Raw genomic sequence first — 27,328 nt, forward strand, 5'->3', positions numbered from 1 at the left:
GGCTGTGGTGGTGGCCATCCTGCTGGTGTGTGTCGCGGGATGTGTGAGCACGGCCTACTACTACCTGTGTGTCTGGAGAGGGGGTCGCATTCATTATCAGCCTCATAAAGTGGAGGCTTGAGTCAATAAAAATTGGGCTGTGACATCATTTGGTATTGAATGCACGAAATATTCATTTCTTGATTTCTTTTCCTTTGAATGAGGCACCTTTATTATAATGATGAGGAAAATGGTTCTCGCGTTGTAGAAACATGAAGTACAGTTGTGGAAATTCTAGTCCAAACCAAAATCTGTGATAGAAAATGTCTTTACTCTTAAGTATTTTGATACGCTTATATTTGGATTATACTGATCCATTTGCCGGTTTTAAACCTAAAACGTGGCCCTGAACCACTATTTTGTCCAAGATTGCAATAAATCCTTGTGAATGCCTAAGGAATCCCTGTTTTTTTAATGACCTTAATATAATCGTTCCACTTTTTTCGTAATTCGGTATCCTTCCACATTTTCACAAACATTGCACATTTTTCACAAATACCATTCAACGTCATTTCAGATTTTACATGGCTTTCGATATTTAACACTTTTCATCAAGCTTATGCATATTTTCAGCATTTTAATAATTAAATCTTTCGAAATGGTTTTTTTCCCACTCAATTTCTGTAGAAATTGCCTTTTCTAGTCGAATCTCTTCCAAATGTTGCAAATCATTGTAATGTTATCTAATGACCAGCAGAGGTCGGTACTGCTCCTATTTTACAACATGTCAGAAGCAAAATATTTGGTTCCAAACTTGGAACCAAATTAACACTAAAGTAGTCCATATAGTCTTTTCCTTTTGCTTTACGATAAGTTTAAAATGAAAACTGTATAAATTTGAGGTCTTAGAAATGAATCCACGAGTCAAAAAGCAGATTCCCATCAATTCCACTACAACACTCATGAGTCCCCCTTGAAGCAATATCAGGTGGCAGTGGGGGAGCTGCTGATAGAATTAACTCCCCCACCCCCCCCGTGATGGATTGGCCTGTTCACAGGAGTCTGAAAAATGGAGCCATTGTTCATGTGTCACTCCGATTGTCACATTCCTATATGATTGGTGCTTGCTTGGCCAAGGCCACAAGTGGACGAAAGACCCTCTCCTCCTTATTCTTCATGCGTCTTCCCAGCCCCCCGCCCCCCGATCTGTCTCAACGCTTAATTCTACCCCCCATGCCCCACCCACGTTTTCCACGAAGCAAGATGCACAATAATTATAAACTCGAGACACACTCATAAATGTAATTTTTTGCTCTATTATATACGCCGATGTCAATGTGAGCTTCTCAAGGGCCATTATCATTCATAAATGCGCAGTTAGCTGCCTGTTGGCTTGCAAGTGTTTACAAAAAAAAGATTCTCCTCAGGCTGCCCCTGACTGAATTGGGTCAGAATTGTCAGTTGCAGTTATGTAAAAATTCAGCCATCTGTTTTTGAAGCTTACTTTAAAAGTTATCTGCAATCAGAGCAAAAGTAACTATTACAATATGGAGTCATTCCAATTTGACATTTATTAAAAATTGGTACCGGTACTTTAATGTCAAATTGGATACTTCTTTGTAATGAGTGCAAATACAATTTATTTCAACGTAAAACCAAAAAAATGACCACATGATCCATAAAATGCATTTAAAATTTTTGTCAGAGGTAATAGATGGAAATGGTCAAACTTCTCGCCTTTTTTTCTTCTTTCCAACATACCGCCAACCGGTGCATCAGGCGCTCTTGCTAAATTATTGGCCAGTCAGACAAATGGATGGAGGGCTACTTCCAGCCAGTCAAAACCCAGAATTTATTTCCTAGAAAAGGCAGCGTGAGGCAGAAATCATAACATTTTAATATAAAGTTGACAAATTTGAAAATATCGTTTGTAGAAACAACAATAAATGAAGAAACCTTCAAATTCTTATCAAGACATGTCATGGTTGTTTTGCTCAATCTTTTCTGTCATGACAGAAATATATCAATATGTAGATTTCCAGATCCTTGTTTTCATCACAATGACGCAAGAGTAAAAATGTCAGCCCCCTTTCAAGTCATTAAATGATTTGACACAATCATTAGTCATGGTCAATTGATAGTAATTGTATTCCGCCACAATTGTGGTTTCGACATCTACGTCCTCCGATGGCGACAAACAAGCAGACACGCACACAATGACCCCCCCCCCCCCAGACACACACACACACACACACTTGAGTGAAGGAACATATTTGTCGAAAGGGCACTAACTGAAATGTTTAATGCTTGCCTTGTGGATTTATGGAGGTCACCACAAGGCTAGGTTTTGAGAAGGCGAAGACGAGGCGATACCTTTTGGATTGATTTCCATGAATGTCTTCCCGTTCGGGGGAGTAGGGGGGGTAGAAAAACACCACCATGCCACGTTAAAACACAAAGACGCGACGGCACGGTGTGGCGCCGAATAAACATGTCCGTGAAAAGACAAAGAGTGGGCAGGCGCGTGGAGGCTTTATGACCAACGCTCTCTGCACGGGGTGGGGGTGGGGGGGGGGTAGTGGGAAATTTGACAGACTGTACAGTAGTTCCTCTAAGACACAAGTTGAGGTCATTCCATGACCAATCTGGTTGAATCTCAAATCATCTTCCCCCATGGAAACTAATAGAAATGCCATTAATATGTTTCAGTCACCCCCAGCCCCCCCCCCCCAAAAAAAAGAAAAAAATGTTTTTAATGAGGAAACATAGCACTCTTTCATAGTGTATCCAATTCACTGTGTTACTCCTTTTGGTGTACCCACATTGGCCATCAGAGTATAATAGTGAACAGTCCCAACGATGACTCAATTAGTACAGTACATTCATTCATCTTCCTAACCGCTTGATCCTCACTAGGGTTGCGGGGGGTGCTGGAGCCTATCCCAGCTGTCTCCGGGCAGTAGGCGGGGGACACCCTGAATCGGTGCCAGCCAATCGCAGGGCACACAGAGACGAACGACCATTCGCACTCCCACTCACACCTAGGGACAACTTGGAGTGTTCAATCAGCCTGCCACGCATATTTTTGGAATGTGGGAGGAAACCGGAGCACCCGGAGAAAACCCACACAGGCCCGGGGAGAACATGCAAACTCCACAGAGGGAGGCCGGAGCTGGAATCAAACCCGGTACCTCTGCACTGTGAAGCCGACGTGCTAACCACTGGACTACCGGGCCGCTAGTACAGTACAGTATCCTTCAATTTCAATTTCTGCCGAGTTTGCTTAGAGATGCAATCGGCCGTGAACGATTTCGACCGGAGTTGCCACTTCAACGCTGATCTCAAAAGCACGTTCACAGTATTTCTACTTTATTTGTTTTTTCTTTTGTTTTCTTTACCCCAAGAACCATTAACAGTTCGTTTGAAATGCATGAGGAGGTCCTAAACTTGAAGAAAAAACTTGACGCCTTTTTCAATGAGTGGATCTGTTATGTTTTTTTTAAATGAAAATATATAATAGATTAATTGATCATCGGCCCGGTAGTCCAGTGGTTAGCACGTCGGCTTCACAGTGCAGAGGTACCGGGTTCGATTCCATCTCCGGCCTCCCTGTGTGGAGTTTGCATGTTCTCCCCGGGCCTGCGTGGGTTTTCTCCGGGTGCTCCGGTTTCCTCCCACATTCCAAAAACATGCGTGGCAGGCTGATTGGACGCTCTAAATTGTCCCTAGGTGTGAGTGTGAGTGTGGATGGTTGTTTGTCTCTGTGTGCCCTGCGATTGGCTGGCAACCGGTTCAGGGTGTCCCCAGCCTACTGCCCGAAGACAGCTGGGATAGGCTCCAGCACCCCCCGCGACCCTAGTGAGGATCAAGCGGCTCGGAAGATGAATGAATGAATGAATGATTCAATAAAACATATTTTGACTTTTTTTTTTTTAATAGCGTGAACTTGGTAAAGAAGTGTGCAAGCCCCTATGTGGCCCTCCCCAGTCGTACTGACAAAAAAAAAAGGCACCATTTTGCCCCCCTGCGGCCCCCTTCCATCGTTTAAATGCCCATCCCTGATGTATGAATATGAATGCCATTCCGATATAAATAAAGGATCAGAGGCTCGGAGAATAGATGACTCGTATCGCCAATGTTATTAAATTAATTTTGCCAATCACGGCGCCGCAATGTTGGGAAGTGAGCGATGCTTTGAAAACGGCAACATGACAGTTCTTTATCATGATTTGATGCTTGACGGTTGTCACGCAGCTCCGCGTGCTCTCTCTCTCTCTCTCTCCTCTCTGTGCGATGAATTAGAGGCAACATGAAAACGGAGCAGACCTTCAGCAATACATAATGTATGAGCAGCTCCAAGGCTCCTGCTGAAATTCTGTTCAGGTGGCATCAGATTGTGCAGCCGAGCGGAAACGCCAGGCCGGTCACTTAGTGTGCGCCCTGTGTGGTAATCTCTCCCACACGGAGGCTCGGACGATGTCGCTCGGCTGGCACGCTGGAAATGTGCCGTACAAGCAGGCCGCGCTCTGACCTTCAGGCCGTGCGACGTTTTTTTCAAAATTCCGCCAATTTGCGATGTTAATTCCATTGATATTTGGGGTCTCATGTTGGATTGAAATAGTTTGATATCAATGCTTAACATGCAGTGGCGTGCTAAGGGAGAGGGCGGGATAGATGCTCAATGCTCTCTGCGGTTGCATAAATCAACACACCCTGCCACCATATGAGGAAATACGGTTCCGATGTCTCACAAATGTGTTGATTCGTCTTTTTTTTTGCTTTCCAGGGGCGTCGCCCGGACTTTTTGGACCACGTGAGGAAACGACGCCCTGGAGACACCTCAATTGTAAGTCTCAAATTTACTTCGGTGCGCTCAGCGTCACCAATTGTTACTTCTGCATTCCAAAATAGCTATATATAGTTTTTTAAAAGTTTCTCGTAAAGGCATCTTACGGTATATTTTAGGAACATCCAAGTTTTGCAAGGATGGGCATTGGCTGTTAAAATATTTGTACTGCCACAAAATGATGCTGACAGAAGGAAGCTTTTTTTTTTTTTTGGTGAGTCCTACTTTCCTGCGTGCGCCATGAATGTGATGCGGTGTCTATCCGCTCGACCACGCCCTCTGGGAGCTCTGATTCATCCTCTATGCACTCGTTTCACATGCAAATCGCAGCCGAAGAAGCGACTTGATGAGACGTAATCTCATCGTGCTTCTTTTAATTCTTCTCCTTCTTTTTTAAATATACAAGAGGGGCTTTAAAGTGACTTTTTTGGTTGTTGTTGTTGTACCAAAGCACAACGTGTGTAGTGTGGGGTGTTGCGGTTTGCTCCTGGGGAGTGCACGCCTTGACATCTGGGTTGATTCACTCCGGCAAGCGTTGTTGTGACGGCACTTGTGCGGCATATTGATTTCGGCGTGACTTGGAGACGTCTTTGTAACGTGACTACACAGACGATAAATGACTACAATAGAAAAAGAAGAATCCTGGATGTCTTTGTCGGGGGTTTTTTTTCCCCCCCCCAAGTCGTAATTTAGACTAATGACTCTGTGGTCAATTTTGCACTTGTGTTTTTTTTTTTGTATTCGGTTATTCAACTCTCTCTTTCTTTCTTTTTCTCTCGAAGCAAAAATCAGCTGTCAATTAAAAAAAAAAATCTAATGTGGCCCTTGAGCTCAGTCATGTACCCACCCGTGTAGTTTTCCAGCTCTTTGCATGATGTTTTGTTTCGGTCTAAATGTTGCAAGAAAAAAAAATGCCCATAATGAACTTAAACGCGGACTTCAGTTGAGCGCTCATTTGGTGGTGCGCTCAGCCCCTTGCCCCCCAAATGCAGAGTCGTAAGGGTCAGGGTACAGAAACATGACAGGAATGACAAATAGTAAGCAAGAAGAAGTCTGCCCTGGAAAACGTCAACAAAGAACTTGGGCTGCTCAAAATGAAAATACAACAACAACAAAGTTTAGACCTTGCAGACGTTCCTGTGATTTAAAATCTCTCTCTCTCTCTCTTTCTCTCTCTCTCTCTTCCACTGCTATAACTTTGCCGGGTGCCGTGATGGATGAGGTGGTGTCAGCCCGTGTTCATTATAATGCACACCATCTATTCTCCTCAGCCACACTCTGCCGCGCTCCAGGAAATGCCAGCGAGGTAGTCGCGCACTTGCACAAAAGAGGAGCAAAAGCCCTCATCTGATATCATGGCCAGACTTTGCTGCTTTTGCTTTGGCCGTGTGTTAACTTAGCGCCCGGTGAGCCATCAATCACTGATGAAGATAGCAGTTATCCAAGTGGCTATTTGTGTGTGTGTGTGTGTATTTGGGGAAGAGGAGGGGTCCATGCAAGGAGCACAATATAACTGATGAGCACGCTTCAGTGTCCATGCGAGCATATTCCCTTGAAATATGCTCGTCCTGAATCATTAATGAGCGCCGCCGCAGTTAACGGTGTGCAAAAACATGAAGGGAAACACGGAGAGGGAGTGCTTCTCGTGCCGCTCGCCATCCATGATGTGCGATCGTCTCATCCGGCTGCAAGGTGCAACAAATACAAAAAAAAAGGGACACCCCGTTTCAATTTTGAGAAGCAATCCCCTCCCCCCCCCCAAAAAAATTCTGATTTAATATGCAAGTATTTTGTCAAGGTCGGATTTATCGCGCATCAATGTTTTGCTCTTCTAGGTTAGGCTTATGCTAAAAATGAAGGCAAATGAACCAGGATATAATGTGAAAGACAGTTTCTCTCCTTCAGTTAGAGGCGTTAAATTATTCACCAAAGTGAGTATAAATATCTGAAGACAAATGAACGCTTTTGATCAATGTGAATCATTTTCAAAATATCCTAAATTTCAGGCTTTGGGATTGAAAAAATGGCGTAGCACCACATTGCAACGTCAGTATGTCGGAGAGCAAAACTCACGTGCGTACATTCTTTATCCTCTGCGAAGATTGAATGTGTATTATACTGTAGCGCGCATTGAAAGGAGCAGCGTGATGTCCCTTGTGTGACATCAAAAACAAAAAAAACTGGCAAAATTATGAAATTGCTGATTAATCAATTGTCATTTCCATTTCTTGTATATTTTGTTGTACAATCTTGAAGAGTGCTATTTTTCTAATGAAGAGATACATCAGTTTTTTGAGGGGGGGAGGGGTGGGGTGGCTTGAACAGATGCCTGGCAATCCGTTCAATGGGGTCAGATGATTGCAAATACGACAGTTTTGAATTCTGGATGTGCTCAGCGAGTGAATTCAACGTGTATCCGAAGTGTCCATTATCCCGACCAAAGGAAACGCGCGATGTACGGAAACGGATTTCTTCAAACTGATCAGATTTTCATCCATCAGTGCCACGCCAAGTGCACACACACACAAAAAAAACCCTCTATGTGCCGCTTCTTCTTCTTGTTTCGTCTTCTATTCGTTATAAAGCCTTTAAGGATCTATCGGACAAAAAAAATAAAAAATAAAGGTTATCCGAATGACTTGTGGATCATTCCTGGAGCAGAGGGATCAATAACCGCCAGGCTAAGTCCCCTGCTCATCCATCTGATGCTTATCTTTCCCCAGCAGCTCGAGGAGGAATCAGTGGACTTTAAGCCCCCCCCCCACCCCCCTTTTTTTTTCCTCTCCCTCCGTGGCACCGCGCAACAACGTCTCCTCTCATGCATGAAGCGCCGTTAAATGATTCATGTCCGAACTGCACCGGTATCATTGGACGCCTTTAGTATATCACCCGGGGTGTGTGTGTGTGTGTGGGGGGGGGGGAGTCTGTTTTTCCCAGTAAAGTCGGGGGGCACCAAAGTAAGGAATGGCCTATAAATAGCTGGGCTAGATTTCCACATAAAGGTAACATCTTCGCTTTAGTAGAAAGGATGGCGCGATTAATTCGATTAATCGCTCCATAAACGATTAATAAAACAAATAAGTCGAAATCAAACTGCTGCCATGTTGCGTGGGACTGCTCGCAAAAGGATTTCGATGTGGATTGACTGCCTCTCAAAAGTGTTGGGGGGGGGGGGGGGGTGCGGGGGGGGGGGTGTAATGTAAATATTGTATCCCAAAGTGTCATCTTAAGAAATAAGATTTGCGACAACGTGGCTCGAACTTGTCGGCGCTTTTAAATGATTGTCACCTAAAAATTGGATTTGAATATCTCCGAACAAAGCCCGTCAAATCAAAGGCTTGACATGCAGACATCAAAACAATCCCTGGCGTCATACGTTTTAAGCATGAAGATAAGACGGATATGCTAACGCAGAGGAGGCGGGGGGCGGGGGGGGAAATCTGCTGCAAGGGTTTTAGTAATCGTCCGGAAGTTTGCCGGCGACGCTAACATTTCTGTTAATGGTCGGAAAGACCGGCGCGCTCTCGTGACACGTGAATATAAACACACCGACCGTAATGCAGTATGATAAGTGCTCCCGATAAATGATTAATGACTCCTTTTTTCCCTCGGCGTCGAGAATCTTTGTTGTTTCGGTGAAGATGCGGACCGCAGATCATTCCTATTGCAAATCTGGTTTGTACGTGGTCGACGCCAGATTGAGTTGACCTGTAGAGTGGCGCCGCCTTGTCACATTTTCGATTCATTCAACAAGATTCCGTCACTATTGATGTATCAAATCGATACGGCGAAAATGTAAGACGCAATTTTCCGGAGTGGACATGCGAAAAGCCGCTGGGTCATTTTCCTGACCCACACGTTGGGCAGCTGTCTGGTTTGAGCAGATTGGGTAACTTTTACCCAAGGTTGGGTTCATGAGTTGAGGATTGGATTTTGGCAATCGGAAGATCTGCAGCTGTTTTGGTGTGGACTGAAGTTGAACTTTTAACCCGGGACCCCATTTTGTGCTAACTTTTAACTCATCAGTTTAGGGGTTTTAAAATATTTTATTTTAACCCCTGTTTGGATCAAAATCATGATCCAAAATGCTGGGTCGAATCTTCAACCCAAAGTGTTGGCTATCAATAACCCAACATTGGCATTGTGCCTTTTGGACCCAAAATAAAATAGATTCATTTTGTAGTATCACTATACTAGTCATGTATTTAGTTTTTAATGAGCAATACTTAAAATATAAAATGGCATTTTTGGGGGGAGAAACTCATTTGTGGATTTTTGTGAGAAATCTCACTGTCAGAAATATTTTATAGTGTGTGTGTGTGTGTACGTGCGTGTGTATATATATATATATATATAATTAAACTTTAAATTAAAAAAATACAATGTCCATTTTCAAGAACAAGTTGGGCGTTTCTTGTCATTAAAGTTGTAACATTACAAGAATAGGTGTATATTTTTTCAAGTCTATATTTGAACATTAAATGTTAATATTTTAATCTCCTGATGCAGTTTTCCCTTTTCAGGGTCGCTCTGAAACACTGAACCTCTCTAACTTGACCTGATGGCTAAATAAAAATACTCTATGAACGGGTTATGAGAGCTCATGGCTCCTGATGATCATGTTAGGTCTTTGCCTTTAGTGTCTGAATGTGTAGGAATGGATTGGGAGTATAAATTTTAGGGGGGAGTAAGTATTATTTTTTTGTTGCCGTTAGATTTATCTAGTGGATGTATGTATATATATATATATATATATATATATATATATATATATATATATATATATATAAACCAGAAAACACAATATTTCAATGATCCTGTACGTAAAATAAATGACATCGTTGTTTGGCATTTTTTTTCCCAGTGTGCGCTTACTGTATCATATTACTATTAATACTAATAATGACGCACACACTGTGGATTTTTGCAGCTGTGCACAATGTAATCCCACACTTGGATCACGTGGGTTGTTTGTGTGTGTGTGTGGGGGGGAGGGGGTCGAGGGGGGTTGTTTGCGGGGTGAGGGTAGAGATGGGGTGGCGGGGGGGTTGGTCAAATGGGGAAAGGCAAGTCTCTTGTGCGACGACCGCCATTCCATTGCCGCGCGTAAAGGGGGGGGGGGGGGGCTTGGAGGGCCGCGTGGGGGGGGGGGGGTTGGCGGAGGGGGTTGTCTTTGGATGTTACGTTTGCAAGAGCGTGCGCGCGCAGACCCCAAAGACGCCCCCCCCCCTCCCACGCCCCCGACCTCCCTCCCCCTTACGGCACACCAGCACTTCTTATTTAGCAGCCTCAATGACATGATCACATTTCTAGCGAGGACGCCAAATCCGCGCGAGAGCGAGCATTTTTTTAGGGGGGGGGGCCGCACGCGCACACACAATAAAGCGTGCAAGAAACCGCTGCTTTTCCTTCGGCTTGCTCTTCGCGAGCGCGAGTGTATGCGAGTGTGTGTGTGTGTGTGTTTGTGTGTGTGTGCGCAGCAGCGAGAGGACGTGTCGTAATGATATAAAACTGAAAGGAAGGAAGGATTTTTTTTCTCACGCGCACACACAGAAAGGCTGCTTGTCGCTTTCCTGCCGCTGGAGTACGAATAGTTTCTTTCCTCTTTTCGGACCATCGTGGATTGTGTGCCCCACTTTTGTCCTCCGCCCCAGGAAGGGTCGAGGGACGCGAGGAAGCGCCGTCTGGAATTGTTGTTTTTTTTTCTTCTTCTTCTTCTTCTTCACCTGGAAGAGAATCTCCATCGGTTTCCTGAATAGAGAAGCAACAGAAGGATTAAAACATTCCTGGCCGGGTTACATTGTGCGCTGTGCTAAGAAAGGCGGCTATAAATAGCCCCTTGCGCGATTCCCGTAAACTATCACAAGTGCTGCATGGGATCGTGAAGAATCACACGCGTGTAGAAATTACACTCGCGTGGGTTTGTTTGGGTGTTTTTTCCCTCGATTCGAGAAGTTTTTTATTTTTTGGTGCGTGCCGTCGTCGGCGCGTTCGCAATCATGGATTATTATTCCGATTATCATTACGATGTTCGTCTCAGGTTGATTTTTTCCAAACGGCGTGGATGTGTCCGCCTGACCTGGATTGGAATCGTGTTTTGATCCCCCACCCCCCGACCCCTTCCCACCCCCCACACCCCCCTGCGTGGATTATTTTCAAATCGACCATGGGCTCATCGTGCACTTCTTCGCCGTGAATACGCCCCATTATTTGCTTCTCTTATTCATCTGGACCTCTTGTGAGGTTTTTAGCCTTGCTTACCCCCCCACACCCCTCCCCTTCTCCTCCTCGCCCGTGTATTTGTGTGGAGTGGACCCCCACTTCAGGGACGGGACCCCCCCACTCTTGCGTGTCAGCCCCTTGGGGTGTTGATGTTGGGATTTCGACATGCCTAACGCCGAGGAGCCAAAGCTGGGAGCATTATGACGACAACGACGAATTGGGTGGCGAACGGGGCAAGCCTCGAGGACTGCCACTCCAACATCTTCTCCCTGGTAGGACACACCGACCAAATTGAACGCGTCGCTTCACGAGCCCAAGTTACGCTACAAAATGTCTTTTCACGCCAACGATCGGCTTTAGTTTTTCCAAGCAGAATTCATATTCATTTGGAAACCTCGTGGTGTCCGCGCTAACCCCCCCTCTCCCCCCAAAAAATCCATGCCACACCAGTAGGAAAAAAAACAATATATGTATCTCTATATGTTTATAAATAATGCAGAGGTGAATATGAATCAACACAAAGCATAAATAGAAATGACTTTAAGCCTTATGGTGTCACGGATGTCGCTGTTGTTGCCGCTGGTACCTAAGGAATGTTGCAATAGTTAATAATAGGAATGTTTTTTTTATATAGAATGAAGAGTGGGTTTTAAATGAGTATAAATAACCCCCAAATCAATTTGACATTTTACCGGGGGTGCCCCTTTTCCGTTTATTTTATCCCAGTTACCTTAAAAATTCAGCTAAAGGACTGGAGAAATCAGACTTGGTTATAAAATACAAGAGCTGAGCATAGTTGAAAATAAATCAAAGAATAATTTGACACCTTGCATCATGGTCTCTCTTCCCAGCTAATTGGGATTAGTAGGATTTAATTCAACAGTTTTTTTTTACCCCCCCCCCCCCTTTCATTGCTATGATTATAAAACAACACTGCATCATTCTGAGCGGTGTTGGTTAAAATGTGCTTCCACAAGGGGGGATATAATTACGCTGTATACATGCCGTTCATGCAAATGGCTTAGTGTGGTTTAGTTTTTATATACAATACAGAGCTGAGCATATAAATGCATCAATCAAAAATGTTTTGACACCTTATGTCATGGAGTCCTTTTTATTTTGCCCCCCCCCCCAAAAAAAAAATTGCATGACGCTCGTTGGACAATATTAGGGATCCAGGCAATTTAGAAATGCTGGCTCAAAAATAAGAGAAAAATAGTTTTTTTGGGGGGGGGGACCCTAAGGTTGGACCAACCCTGCCAGTAGCGCTTGTGGACCAGCTGGGTTGGGTTATGGGTGTGACCCCACATGTTGACATGGGATTGTAAACCACAAAATGGGTTAAATAGGACTTTGTTGTGGGGTTAATCCAGTGTGACCCCCCCACCCCCAAAAAAAAGAAAATGTCCAAAGTATAATGCATTAGAAATAATAATTAGTTAAGCAATTTCAATGCATTGAATTAATGTTGTTTTAACAATGAATATGCAGCTATATATTTTATATATAGTGAGCTAATTATTACCTTTGCGATGTCATGTGGGTCCAAACATCCTCATAGCAAGCTAACACCGCACGGCCTTTAAAACTGAAAGGGTCAAACAGAACCAGATTTTGGTTAAAAGAAAAAACAAAAGCTTCTTGGGACAATTTGAGCCAACATTTTTTTTTGTACAGGAAGTGGTGTCAAATTGTGGGCCAGTCCATTTTTCTTTCCCAAAATGTTATTTTTGGCGAGCAGTTTTTGTAGTGTATCATCTGGAAAAGTATTTTCTAATGAACATTAATCACCTATTCAATCAAATAGTTGAAATGACGAAACCAAACCAGCAAACATCTGTCATTGTTTTATTGCTCTCGAAAGAATGCGAGCATGAACTTTCAAATGCAATGGATGATTTCATCCTTCATCATGGCTTGGTTGAGAGATCTTCCCAACTGCATTTGAAGATTTACTTCCGAGCATGTCAAAGATGACAGTTTGAACCAAGTCCAAAAACCTTGGCCCCCTTTGACACACCAGATATTGATGCTCAGTTGTGATGATCCCTGAGGCATTCATTAAAAAGAAAATGTTTATTACTTACCATTTTTTCGGACCACACACTTGCGAACCAGATTTGGACAAAAGTGCCATTTTAAAGATGGACAAAATGAGGGCATATCATAAAAATATCATTCACTAACGATGTGTGGTTTCTAATTTGACATTTTACAAGCCAAATACAGGATTCAACATACCTGATCGAGCGCCTGGCGCTCCACGCCACTGTAAATCATATTAATAAACATGTTGTTCAATTAATAATGCACAGGCACATTTAGCTCCACGGGCGGGGTGAGATTATTCATTTTCATCCAAGGTCCTCATCAATAAGTCATGCTTTTAGCATGCGACGCTAAAAGCGGTTCGAATGGAGCAGAACACACCTGCTAATGATGCACGTGGAGTTGTACAGTACTTCTCTATACATTTCCACGATTTAAGCTCATGTGGTGGGTGAAGATCAGCCCCCCCCCCCACCACCCCACCTCCATCACATCATCCCCCTTTTTAATAATCATTTCAGTCTCCAATGCTGAGCGGCGGCTGCCCCTCAAATATTTCTCCCAGGCATAATGATTTCCTCATCTTCAATATTGTAATGTGTCAAGCTACACAAACGGCTTACCAGCTCATAAATCAGAGGATCGTGCCAGCCGAGGAGCAGTCGAAAGCTCCCTTTTTTTTTTTTTTTTTTTACTCCTCCTTCTCCCATCAACCTTCCAGATAAAAGCTGATAAAATGTTAATGTTGCCCTCACAAAGATTGGCTGAGAGGTATTTTCTGACAGGCGGCGACACGCACGGCAAATACGGTTTGAGGTGAAATTTGGTGACTTTGTCGGGAGGCGGGTGCTGTTTTTGATTCCCCCCCACCCCCAGCCTGTGAAGAAGAAAAAAAAAAAGAAACAGCTTGCTAACCTTCCAGCTCCCTGAGGGCAGCCAAGTGGAAAGGCATGCAGTAGACTGGAGTTCTTGCTCTGGCGAGGTCCCATGGGTGATCGTCGCAACGAAGCCGTGACGCGAGCGCTCGTCATCGCGCCTTTCGGGGTGTGACCATCAAAGTTGTAGTCTTAGAATTAAGCGAAGGGGTCATAGGTCAATGGTGTTTTGAGAGGTCAAGAGGTCTTTTGGCTCCCAATGTGGCGATAACATCTCTCTGAGGGCTTTGCTGTCATGATGTTTACGCAACTTGTTTACACCTGCAAGACCCAATGAGAGGCAATGCAAGAGCTCCAGCTATACAATTTGATAAAAAAATTAGTTTGTGGCTTTATTCTCGTAACATTTCCACATCTAAAAAAGTAACTCATTATTTTAAAAATAGCTCACTTTAATTTTGTATTATGATTTCAACAAAAAAAATGTACAACTTTAATCTCAAAGACAGCTATTCTTGTAATATTACGACTCAGATCTCAAAAATAAATGTAACTTACAAAAAAATACATCTAAAACGTAGACTATTATTGTAAATGAATTCAAGTGTGGAAAAATATTCAGCTTTAATCTAAAATCTACGATTTTTTTCCAGGTACAATTTTGTTCTTGTAATATTACAACTTTTATAAAACAAATAGGTCTTATCTTGTAAACATCCAACTTCACTCTCCCAATATTAAAATATGAATTAATCTATCGTCTATCGAACTAGATTAGCTACCTAGCTAATCCATCTAGATAACTAATCTAACTAGATTCTAATTAGAATCTAACTAGATTAGCTAGCTAGCTGGATTAGCTAGCTAGCTAATCTACTTGCATAAATCAGTATTGTTTTACTCCATTTTATTTTAGTGTTTGTTGAAGATAGTAAGCCAGCTAGTGAATAAACGTTTGGTATGTCGCCGTGTCAGTTTGTAGTCATGTCATTTGCGCTGAATCGTGACCGATGAGTCGTAGTAAAATAAAACGACTGCTATATAAACACATTCATTCTTCAGCTTGTACTGAGCACTGTTTGGTAACATTTCAGTCACCTTATTTAGCCCCACCAGTTTAACACTCCAACCACAATACTAAACATGCCTTTTCAAATGTTGGTCAAAACAGAGCATTGTCGCCCTGGATGAGGTTGCAAGATGCGATTGTGTAAGTGGAATCTCAGCATGTGATGCAGCGCTTACTAACAAAGCACACAGTGACGCCTGTGCGAGAGAGATTTATATCAGAAGTTCAATCTTATGCTGGCGCACGTGTAATTGAGCTGTGGTCATTTCCGGCCTTTTCTTTTGGTGGTGCAATCAGTTGTACATTTGCCATTGTTTATGTGGCTCGGAAAGACGTGGCAATCGTTTGTCAAATGCAGCGGCACTGAGGGGAAGATATTTTGCCTGAAAGGCTTCTTTGGGGATCTGTACTTGAGTGTTTTTCTGTTGACCTTTTTAACCTGTACCCTCTAAATGGATACTTTCTATTCCTCACATTGTGAAAATAGGCTGGTTACTTTTTTCAACCTCTGCGGATGACAAAGCCAAGTTAAAAAAAAAAAAAAAAAGCAAAGACGAGAGTGAGTTTAAGTTAACTGCAAATGCAATCTTGAGTGATCTTAGATCTTACAAGGTCGAAAAAACAGGAACAGCAGCCAAATGGAGGAACGTGAATTGGGCAGCATGACGCAATATGGCATTTAAAAAAAATAAAATATTTTTTTTATGTTGTTGGCTGAAAGAATTTGTCATGTCCTTTGCCAACCTAAACACCAGCAAGTAAAAAAGAAAATCCATCACATCGTAAAAAAAATAAAAATATCTGGATACAAGTGAGGGACATTTTATCATTTCTCATTAGCTCATTCAGCATTTTTTGTCATTTAGTAAATAATGTTAGCAAAACCTTGGGAACCCTCTTTTGACGGCGTTATGAAAGTGCTTAGTCGTGATAAAAAATCTCATAAAATGCAGAACCATCTGCAAGAAAATAGCAGCACTGGCAAAAAAAAGCTAGCACGGTAAACAAACCAGCGTTAGCCACGGTTGCTACAATGGCAGCGTAAATGACATATCGGACTGTTAGCATAATGCTAAAGGCTATCTTCTATGAAGTTGATTTTTTTTGGCATGTACAATCAATTACAACCAATAAAACATAAAATAGTTGCTTCAACTTAACTGTTCAGCTGAAATGTTACTTTGCTCTTACTATGTTTGGGAAGTTTTATGCGGTCATTGGAAAACGAGGACTTGACAAGTTTATACAGACACTTTTAACAAATATGAAGTCTTTTTTTATTTGTTAATTTTTTGAAATATACAATCTCACTTTGAGTACAAGAGATGCATCAGAGCTTCTACTTTTAGCGGAGTCTTTCCCTATCCCACTGAGTACCTTGTTTTCAAAGGCAGTGAATGTTGCATTCAGGTCAGTTTGTTAGAGTTCGGTCAAGCTCGCAAATGATCGCCAAACACCAGACAATCGCCTTTCTTGTCGGAATAGAATTTTGAATATGTTTGAACTTTCCCCGTGACAAGAAAAAACAAACTGTTGGCGAACGTCTGGCGACAGTTTAGCCAAAATGTAACATTTGCTGCCTCACAATTGTTCAACGCTAAGTAGGATAGTTGGGTGAAATTGACCCAAGTGGCGGTAATATTTTTGACCCAACCTTTAAAAATTTATTTTTTAAAGAGACCGAGCATGAGTGCTTTTGCCACGTCTATTCATACATAAAAAGTAGCGTAGTCTGCCTCCTTTTCATATCAACTGGGCCTTACTTGACCCAAAAGGTCTTGGCTAAGCAGTCTGATAGCCTGTTTTACTGCATTCCTCCATGCACTAACCTTGTCGCGCACTGATTTACTGCTTGTAACTGCAACTTGCATCATTATCATAAAAAAAAAGTAGTCAATAGAGAGAGAAAAGAAGAGGAAGATATGATGGGAATTTACAAGGCTGTTGTGAGCCGTCCATCAGCGATGTCGCACACTGGGAGCAACACACAAAATGTAGCGTTGCAAAACAACTGTCCCGTGTGCCGGTGATTCTCCATCTGTGACGGGACGCAAACGAGTCCTTTGTCGGACGTCAGCTGGCGACGGAGGAGGGGAAAGGGCGGAGGACCAGACGAATGTTTGAGGGGGGGGGGTGTAGGTCTGACACAGAGGAAAAGAGAGGGAGAGACAGAACGGGGCTGAGGGACTGCAGTGGAATCTGTTTTCATTTTAGGAAAGTATTATGACTGATGTGCATTTCCTGACTGCTGGCCTCAGCCCCCGTTTGAACGAGCGAGTCAGACGGAGGGAAAGAAAATTAAAGAGCGAGCGAGCATAATGAGAGAGGGAGGGTGGAGAGGAAGCGAGAACCGTCATCTGGCTGTGGACATGTGCAGCTTATTGTAACAGTGACTCAAAGCTAAGCAAAGGCGGGGACTATTAAAAAAAAAAAAGGAGCAACACACAGGAAGCCTCCACTGCGTTCTTTGTACACTCGCCGGCCACTAAATTAGGCACACCTGCAGCATCTAAAGCAATTTCGTGTGCTTTATTGTGCCGAGGCATGTATGTCATTACCCTAGTATTTGTGTTGGATGTGTGCCTTGATGGGGCGTGGCCTCGGGCGGCAGCTCCTTGCGGCTGTTCTCATGTTGTATTTGTCCATTTGACTTGTCTGTCACGGGGTCAGCCACGGTGGCTCTCCTTGCCCAGATGTGAGGGCATGATAGTACAGTGACCCCTTGCTATCACGAATAACAAAAATCCTGTTAGTAGCTGCGATTACAATTGCGTCTGTGAATAGTTTGAACGAAAACAGCCGATGTGTGTCACACTCACCAAAAATCGGCAAGTAGGTGAAAATCATTTGAGTTGTTCTTCCACTCCGACTGCAAGTGACTCAGTAAGATGCTGCAATATTAGTAAATTTTCATCAAAAATAAAGACTATACTGTACACCTGTGACTATAGTTGACGCGGCTTGTAGATGTTCTTCCACCATGTGTTCGTACATCTGTTGCTGTTCAAAGTGTTCCTACCGACGCTAATAATTAGCACGTCAATTACGTTTTACGTTGTTTGTTAGCATGAAGCTAATTGAACTTTCCTGAGGCAACGCTGCGGTTGTTTTAAATACACGCGGCGTAATTCTGCTTTGTTTGCTTTGACCGTAGACTTCAATTAAACAGCTCTTGAACGGCATTCAACCTCCAATAAAAGATCAAATAAAAATCATTTTAAAAAAACAACACTTGTGAATAGGTGAATCGTGCACGGCTCCACCGTATTATCTTTTTTTTTTTAGCTGCGTGTCTTGTATTGGGCGGTGGTCACAACGTCGGCACCCAGGAGACAACCTTCAAACAGTCGTCGTGGAACATGCACATAAACACGACGGAGATTGAAGGCACCCACATGGCCACGCAAACATGCAGTATGTATCTCATATTGGAAACGCACTAAATCTGTCAGCCACACTTGCACATGCACGCAGTATACATGTTTTATGGACTTGGAGGGGGTTCGATTGGGGGGGTTGGTGTTGGCTGTGAAAACATCACCGCCAAGGACGCCGGCTTGTGCAAACACAGGTAGAATGCAGACTCTTTAATTAGAGGACATCTTGTGTAGCCCCCTCAACGGGCGAAGAGTGCGCCACTGGTAATTAAAGTGTCCTCGAGTGGAGGTCTAATGTGATCAACTAAGAGGCGCTCATTAGCGCAAACTGTATTCCAATAGAGACCCCGCCTTTATAATAATGATGTGATGGTCCAGCCCAGAAATAAAGTGCTAAGCTATGCAGCTGTGGGAGCGCCATTAAGCGCGGCGTCTTGATTTATGGCGGACGAAGCGCGGCGGCTTGTAAGGAGAGACGCCAGGTGATCAGCAGCGGTGTCTTTTTAGCACGGGGCCGTTTTGCGTGGTTTTTTATTTTTATTTTTATGAATAGGACTCGCACGGATAAGCATGGGAGATCGTCGACCGGCCAAATTTCCAATCCCGACAGGAGCGAGAGTTTTAATAGGCGAAAACACTTTATTTTGCTGTTGCTTTGAGAGTTACTGCATGCAGGGCGGGAGTGATTTTAAGCATAGTCACACCCGGCGTTTCCACTATTCTCACATTCGTCGGCTTCACCTTAAGTGCCTGCGGGTGGCGCCTCCTACTAATCTGGCATTGTCACTGCAGTCCACAGCATCTGAGTCGGAAACACATAAACTATCACAATCCTCACAGGCATATATTCTTTATCCTCTGTAGAAACCAGCTCATATTATTGCAGCTGATCGAGTCACGAAGAAAAGTGGTGATTCTTCATTTGTTTGTCTGACTGTATTATACTGCCCCTGGTGGCTAAGGCAGGCATGCCAGAAGGAGCAGCGCAATGAATTGAATTGAAGCATTAAACCATCATGAGAGAATAAGACAATACATGGAGTTAATGGGGATATTCGAGCCAAATGTGCGGAAGAAACATGTAAGCACTTTGACAGAGAGGAAAGCCAGGTGTAATTTTTTTTAATGGTGTTGTCTACTCGAATGATATTGATTTTCGCCTAAAAACCACCAGGTGAGGTGTATCATTGTCTAAATTAGAATTTGTGTTTGACAACATTATCAAAGCTAGATCGCTTAGCGTAGATGTCAAGCTAATGCTAGCGAGCGCTAAACAAGTGACAAAGTGATTTTTTTTTCCATCGTCTCAGTACCTTTTGATATAAATTGTTCATTTATTCTTATTCCGTTCATGATGTTTGGAATGGTGCCGGACCAAAAGGTGATTCATAATATTATTTCGAGAATGTAAGTACTTTTGTCACCTCTGCTGGCTCCCCTGTATCATCATGACATCATGTGCTCTCGACAGCGCAGGGCGGTCTGTGCTGCTGTAGCATAATGTGAGCGTGCCATGTGGGTGGGGCGGCTGCAGGGAGTCACAAAGAACCCCCCCCCCCTTAAAAAAAAAAGAAAAAGGCTGTGCTCACTCACTGCCTCCCTCGCGCCTTGTTTTTACATCTCTTCTCGCTACCTCCGCCAAGGAGGTCATGCTTTCATTGACGTTTCTTTCTTTGTGTTTGTTGGCGGGATTGCGTCATGAGCTCTTAACTGATTTTCACAAAATGCTGTGATTGGGTGTTGCGCATGTTGCTTCTGTTTTTTTTTTCCAGTTAAATTAAAAATCTGGATTCAGATCCTGATACAAATGTGCATTCATCAAACAAAAAAAAGAAAAACATCATTGGAATCTGTGACTTAATTTTCCCCATCTAGTTGAATTATGACTGTTCTGCCTTGGTGGAGGTCAGTGCTCAGCTAAGTGCTACTTACCTTGGCCATGGTGGTTATTGTTTCATTTCTCTTTGTTTGCCAAATTTAAATTCTGGTAGAGATCCAGATGAAAATGTGAACGAAGGAACGCCGGTTGGAGATTTTAAGTGCCACGTTGTCCACGGGGCTCTACGTTTTCATTGTTAGCATGCGAGATTGCACGCCAGGACGTCAGTTAGCTGATCCAAATTAGGATGGTTAAGCCTTTATGGAGCGCTTCCCACTTCTAAGTGACATTCGAGTGTCGTCTTGGATCTTATCTAAGCGGCGAGCCGCGGCGGTGAAGATCAGCGCAAAGGCGCAGAAGGCGCAGGGGTGGGATGCTTGAGTCCTGGCAGGGAGGCAACTACTGCTGGGCAGCCCGAGTTGGTAAACGGGACTAGACGGTGGCGGGGGTATTTCGGAGCGCCGTGGCCCGAGTGTGAAATATGCAAGTCCTGCAGTGCCAGCTGTGCTCTATTCTTAGCGCCCGCTGGTGTTTGGGAGCATGTGTGCTGGGCGACAGGAGGCGGAAGGGGGGGGGGCGGGGGACACCGGATTGGCAGCGAGCGATGCTCGCTGGCTCCTGGAAAGTTAGCTTGGCAGTAGAGCAAAAGACTGGCAGATAGAGTCCTGGATGGATAGATTAAACACATCATTGTCACGCCGTCGCAGCCTCCACCGATGCTCTTATTTATGACGAATTTAGCTGTTATATGTTGCATCAGGGGGATGTTCTTGTTATCTCGGGCAGAGACACTCCATCTGGCTCAGACACGTCTTCGCGGATTATTCTGCCTCCCGATACATTTTACGGTTTATCTCTGCCAAGCGCGTTAGACTTTTCATCTGCGTGGGGTTGCTCCTGCGCAACTTCCTGTCGACACTTTTGTAACCTTTCTTCTTCAGCAAATGATGTTTCCATTACATTTTAGTGAGGTGTTGACGTTTGGAAGAAATCTTTTCCCTTTTCATCATGGCAGAAATCTTCTTTCGGGTTGGGAGCTGTAATGTCCGACCGGCTTTGATTCAAATCTGACACTGAGCGTTCAGTACCGGTGGTACTTAACCTGGAAAATCCCATTGAATATTTTTCTAATGCAATTCAGGTTGGGATTTGTTGTGTTGATGTTTTATGAAATACTGCAGGACGCAAGCCCGGTCAACGGCAAGAAATTGGCTGATGAATAACCACACACAAAAAAATAGGACTGTAATACCAAGATTGACCTGTGAGAGGCAGCATAGTGTGACAGGGCATCCAGAGTACCCCCCCTCCATAAAAGTAGGAGTGAAGAAGCAATAGAAAAGGCTTGCCTAACTGTTAGCGTCATTTTGGTTGCTAATTGGCAATCGCTGAGTTCACGGCTCGGACACAATCGATATTGATCATACGCGTGGTAGAAATATTGAACTTGTTTAACATTTAAGATTTGTCGACCCCAAACAGGAAAAAAACATGAATGCTCTCCTTGCACATCATAATTCAAGACTTTTATTCCAAGCGAGGGAAAATGCTTTCAATTTGGCCCGCTCGTCGTTTTGCGTTTACCTCCGCTCACATGAATCAAAACACACTAGCTTTTTGAAAAAGCTAATTTTGTTTTTATTGACCCTGTGAACATCTGGTTGAAGCATATCACGTTTTTGTGATGCGTTTTTTTTTTTTTAACAGCGCACTAACAACAATGCAGGAGAACAGTCGAACAATTTAAGGGTGTTCATGCAAGAAACTGCTGTGGGCCACAGCTCCCGCGCAGACAGGAAACGTTTTGCCGTCAAAATTAGCAGCGTCGGGCTACGAAACACCGTTAGCGATCCAAAATGCGTCCGTTTTAGCATGAGCTTGCTGAGCCATTGATTTCGCGGGTGACAAATGTTCAAGCCTCGGTTGAGGCCTCTTTATCTCCGGCCCCCATCTTCTCACGACGGAAGCCACGCCGACAAAGAGAATGAACCTTATTGAAGGGAACGTATTCGCAAGCTAGCAAGTGGCCACACATTTCCTGCTACCCCAACGGCTCTGCCGGTATCCCACTTGGCCGCCGTCCAGAGCCCACTTAGGTTAAAAGGGCTCCTTTTTAGATGCGGCGAACAAGAGAGGAGGAGAGAGACAACACGGTGTTGTCTGCTCGCCTGCTGCAAATTCTAATGATCATCATGTGCTCATGAGATTATCTGTGACTAATCAGAAGGCTACTTGCGGAGAACAAACACGTGTGCAGACTGTTGATTCAGAGAGTTGGCGTTTGCATCGATTTCCTCCCCTCGCGTTCATCTTCGAATTTGGTCCGTGCTTCTTGGTATTTGTTTTCGGTTAATAGAAATGTATCAATTTCAGTCCGAAAGGGAGTCGCAGTTGGCGCGTCTGGCCGCGAGTCTGAACCTGCCCGAGGTGAGATCCAGGTTCAAGTCGATGGCAGGGCCGTGACTCTTTCCTGACACATGAGCGCTCTTCACTCTGTTGGAGAAGGAGGGAGAAAAGAAGAGCAAAAAAAAAAATCAATGCCACAGATGACAAAATGAGAGATGTTTCATACCACTTATGCTCCATTTAGCCAATTTCGGGAACAATAACACTATTTGCAACTCGTAGGCACTGACGCCTCCATACAAGGCTGCTCAGCTCACCACAGCGGTGAATCATTTCTTTCTCAAGTTATTTCGTGGTTTGTTCGCCATCCTCACAACTGTACTCGAAAATGTAAAAAAAAAAAAAATACATTTACAGCTTTTACAGCGCAGCAGTGGTACATGTGTTTGTGCGAATTTTGATGCCATTTTATGCACAAACGGGTTTTGCAAAGGTTTCTGACTTAATTATAATATTGGAAAGATATGCGATATAAGTATTGATATCCAACGTGCACCTGAAATTACGTTTTTTTTTTAATTATCCAATGAGATCAATTGCAGAACACTTTGTAGGCTGGCTGGATGTAATCGTGTTAACTTTTTTACAACACATTCAGTATCGGTACTTATTTAATGTTAGTTATGCCCTTGTAATATTCTATTGGACGGTGACGCATTTAAGGCTGCACGGGATTGGTCAAAGTCCGATGAAGGGATACAATTCCGTCTAAAACGTATCGCACGTCTTTGTGACGCTTATCGCACGATGGGTCACGATTGCAATGATGATCTTTTTCCCGATATATTGCGCAGCCCTAATATCAATGTTGAGTCCAAGCACCTGGTTCGCAATACGAACACGTGTGCGGGACACAACAGCTCGCGTCTCGCATTCCAGTTCAAGCAGAGGACAGTGGCGCCCGTCCGTCCGTCCGTTTCGGACCATCTGAAAAGGTTCCAAACGTCTACCGAGCAACGGGAATGATATTTGTGTGTTGGTATTGAGGAGTCGAAGTTAAGAAATGTTCCACGTCTTCTGATTTAAGGCATCTGGGTTGACTCCTGACACGGGAGAGTTGCTTCTTCTTCTTATAAAAATGGAGATATGGATTTTTAGCCCCAACTGTACTGATACTCAGTATGGGTCATTTTGACCCCTTGTTAGTTCAAAATGTTGAAGTAATGCGTCGCTTAGGGCTAAGCCAGCTTTGCAATTTTAACCAGCGAGTGTGGTGAAGAAGAAAATGGCAATAGCTTGTCTCTAAAAATAAAAACAACACTCATTGTTATATCCATCCATCCATTTTCTGAACCGCTTAATCCTCACTAGGGTCGCGGGGGGTGCTGGAGCCTATCCCAGCCGTCTTCGGGCAGTAGGCGGGGGACACCCTGAATCGGTTGCTAGCCAATCACAGGGCACACAGAGACGAACAACCATCCACGCTCACATTCACACCTCGGGACAATTTAGAGTGTCCAATCAGCCTACCACGCATGTTTTTGGAATGTGGGAGGAAACCGGAGCACCCGGAGAAAACCCACGCAGGCCCGGGGAGAACATGCAAACTCCACACAGGGAGGCCGGAGCTGGAATCGAACCCGGTACCTCTGCACTGTGAAGCCGACGTGCTAACCACTGGACTACCGGGCCGCCCTTTGTTATATCTGTATTAAAAAAAAAAGTGGAACAAAAACTTTTTTGTAGGTTTTGAACAGATCGAGTTTGCATGTCATTTAAAAGTTCAGAGTTGCAGACCAGCTCGTAAATCAAGGCAGCCCTCAATTAGACGCAACTCTTAAGTATAATCCTAAATGATTTGATCTTTATTATTATTATTATTTTTTTTTGGACACGTATTTCACATGCATTCCGACTGCCATCTTTCTTCCAGGATGAGCCAAGTGCGTCACTCGATCATTAAGAGTGAAGTGTTGCGATAAGTGTTCCTGTTGTCAGTCATGCAACTGTTAAATGGTTCCCTGGACCACTTGATTGCGCTCTCAGCCTTTTTTTTTTTCTCGCAGCGCCAATAAAGATGAAACCCCAAAGAACAAGAGAAATAAAAATACCAGCCATTTGCTAATTAATATGTTCCCAACAGCAGTCTCTTAACCCCCCCCCCGCCCCCCGCCCCAAAAAAGTGACTAATTTTCCAACATTCAAATCATGTGCGCGTGGAATGAATATCAAACGACAGAACAGAGCTACTAGTTTTAGACACACACACACACACACACACACACAAAAGCAATACGAAAATAGATACAAAGAATATTTTGTTCTTGCTTCATCTTTTCCTTTGTTTGCGGGAGCGAAAAAAAATCCTGCAGCTGTTGTATGTTGCCTAGCAACAGTTTGTGCGCTTGTGTGTCTTCCGTGGCTTTTTCTGCCCGGTCTTTGTCTTGACTTCATTTCTGTGCGCCTCGTCGCACTTAATTAAGTCACAGACACGACGAGTGAGGCCGACTGGTTTATTTATTTGCGCCTTAATTATTTAGGCCCGAACGGGATTCATCCTTTTTCTCACACCCGTCCCGCCATGCTTTTTGTTTGACAACAGTCAGACTCCGAGGCTTTGCGCGGGTCGTTATTCGTGTCCGAGCGGACCTCGGTGTGTGTCGAGGCCTCCCGCTGTGCTCTTTGTGTCAGGTGAGGAGCGGCGGCGTTGACGGAAACCCGCCGCCGCGTGATTGGCAGCTCTATCTGTCACTCAGCCCGGGGGACTCTCACTGCTCTAATTAGGTCACTTGGCTTGCTCACCTCCCAGGGCCGCATGCGACAGCGCAGCGCGGATCAAATGACGCTCGCTGCCTTGTGTTTGTGGGTTTGGGCGAAGGTGGCATCACAAAGCAAAGGGGGGTAGGGGTAGGGGGGGGGAGCATCTGTTCAGGGCCTGCAGCCTTGCCCGGCCGCTTTCCTTCCAACCCCCCCTCCACCCTCGCTCCCTCCGCACCTGTTTGCCGCTTTTGGGTCGCTACTTACCCTCCTTCACCAGTGCAGTAATGCGCATTGCTCTTCATTTGCCTTGTAAGACGCCCGAGGGGGGCGCGACTCCTCGTGGGTTAATTTGATTTTGGTGGGCTAATTGATGAAAAGGGATCAGGGGGGTGGTCGTCCCCTGCTCTTTTTTTTTTTTTTTTTTTTAAATCTACCACTAGTTTACCCCGTTTATCGAATTCGCTACACGCTTAAAGCCGTTGGGCCAAAAGTAACCCTACTTGGGTGAAATAGTCAACCTAGTGCTGCATTAGGAAGGGACTGAGCCAATGCTAGGTTATTTACAATAAACCTTGAGTATTGGGTTGCGGATCTCGACCAAGCATATCGGGTCAAGATTTTGATCCAAGAAGTGCATAAAGATACCAAGAAATGTGCGACTAGATTAACAGTACAGCTGTAGTTTAAAAATAGTACTCGTTTTATTACCAGCATTTTCTAAGAAGCAAATTTCCCGTAAACGATGGATTCAATCGACATCAACTTCAGTACAGTGTTCCCTCGCCACATTGCGGGATTTCATTTGTGACCAAACAGTCAAACACACCAATTGAAAGTGAAAACTCTCGCTGCTGTAGGCGACAACTCACGGCCAGGTGCTCACACACAGACGAAACGGCCCACCTTCCTCATTTGTTAGGCCACGCCCCTTAATGTAACTTCTTTGACTGTTTAATTCTTACCGCCACTGTACTTAAACACGTTCACTTCTTCAACATTACTTCAACCTCTTCCGTTTGCTCCCTGACATGAAATGAAAGCGAGCGTGCTCCTTGATGGCCCGATAAAGATTTTTATAAAAAAGCGGCGGCGGCGTGCACCACACACCACATGAGCCCCAATATTGGCAACTCGTCAAGCGTCGAAGCAGATTGGAAGTTGATGAGAAAGCGATGCCACTCGGCCAGAACAAGTGTCGCACTTGTGCCCGACGAGGTAAAACTGCTGATACAAGCCGTCTCTCAATTGCCTAAAGGGCCTCCTTTGTCAGCCCATCAGCTCGTGAGGCTCTACAAAGCGTTTGGGTGGAGGGATGGGGGGGGGGGCGGGTGTCAGGCGAGTGTCATTGCTCTTGGATGACGTGCTTGCAGAGTTTGTGTCAGCTTTGATCGAGCTGCTCAGTGTGCGCATTAGCCACAATTACACAAGACCGCTAAAAGCTACGCACGCGCCTCTTCGAGTAATATTCTTTCTCTCAGCCTCTTTTTCAATGCAGACAGTTGAAAGTGGGTTGGAATATATTTCATAAGGTAATTAAGATATTTAAATGCAGCAACAATAAAATGAATTGCATTCTTTTCCTCCCAGTCTCCCCCGTACTACTTGTGAAATCTCTTTTATACGTCGATGTAATATGTTATAATTATCGACTTCCAAAAGATTGTAAAAACGCAGGGGTTCAGAATTTTCAACCTAACTATTCATAAAGTGTTTCATAGAAAGGAACTAAAGGTCCTCGATGGGATCTAAGAAAAACACACACACACAAAAAAAAACTTCAGGTCATTGTAATCTGAGTTGTTCAAACCAAATTTTCTTGTTTGTTGATTAAAAAAAAAAAGAACCATATTGAGTTGTACTGATATCTGAGCCCAGGTGCTTATGGTCATATGTCATGCCGGTTTATTGTCTGCCATGTGTCAAGCC

At 44.1% G+C, this 27,328-nt stretch overlaps 1 protein-coding gene across 9 annotated transcripts in view; it reads left to right on the forward strand.

Moving 5' to 3' along the window:
- The first annotated feature begins 10,078 nt into the window (after window positions 1-10,078).
- The window catches only part of LOC127591331 (mediator of RNA polymerase II transcription subunit 13-like), a 146,659-nt gene continuing 129,409 nt past the window's right edge, over window positions 10,079-27,328 (forward strand). For 5 of the 9 annotated variants that reach the window (XM_052051341.1, XM_052051346.1, XM_052051340.1 and 2 more), the window contains exon 1: window positions 10,080-11,319. In XM_052051341.1, the coding sequence (XP_051907301.1) occupies window positions 11,248-11,319 (72 nt within the window). In that variant the 5' untranslated portion in view covers window positions 10,080-11,247. Of the gene's footprint in view, window positions 11,320-27,328 lie in introns of all 9 variants that reach the window. The other 4 variants (XM_052051339.1, XM_052051345.1, XM_052051347.1 and 1 more) reach the window with 1 other exon arrangement.

The sequence above is a fragment of the Hippocampus zosterae genome, chromosome 18, assembly GCF_025434085.1.
Source record: "Hippocampus zosterae strain Florida chromosome 18, ASM2543408v3, whole genome shotgun sequence".
Lineage (NCBI taxonomy): Eukaryota > Metazoa > Chordata > Actinopteri > Syngnathiformes > Syngnathidae > Hippocampus > Hippocampus zosterae.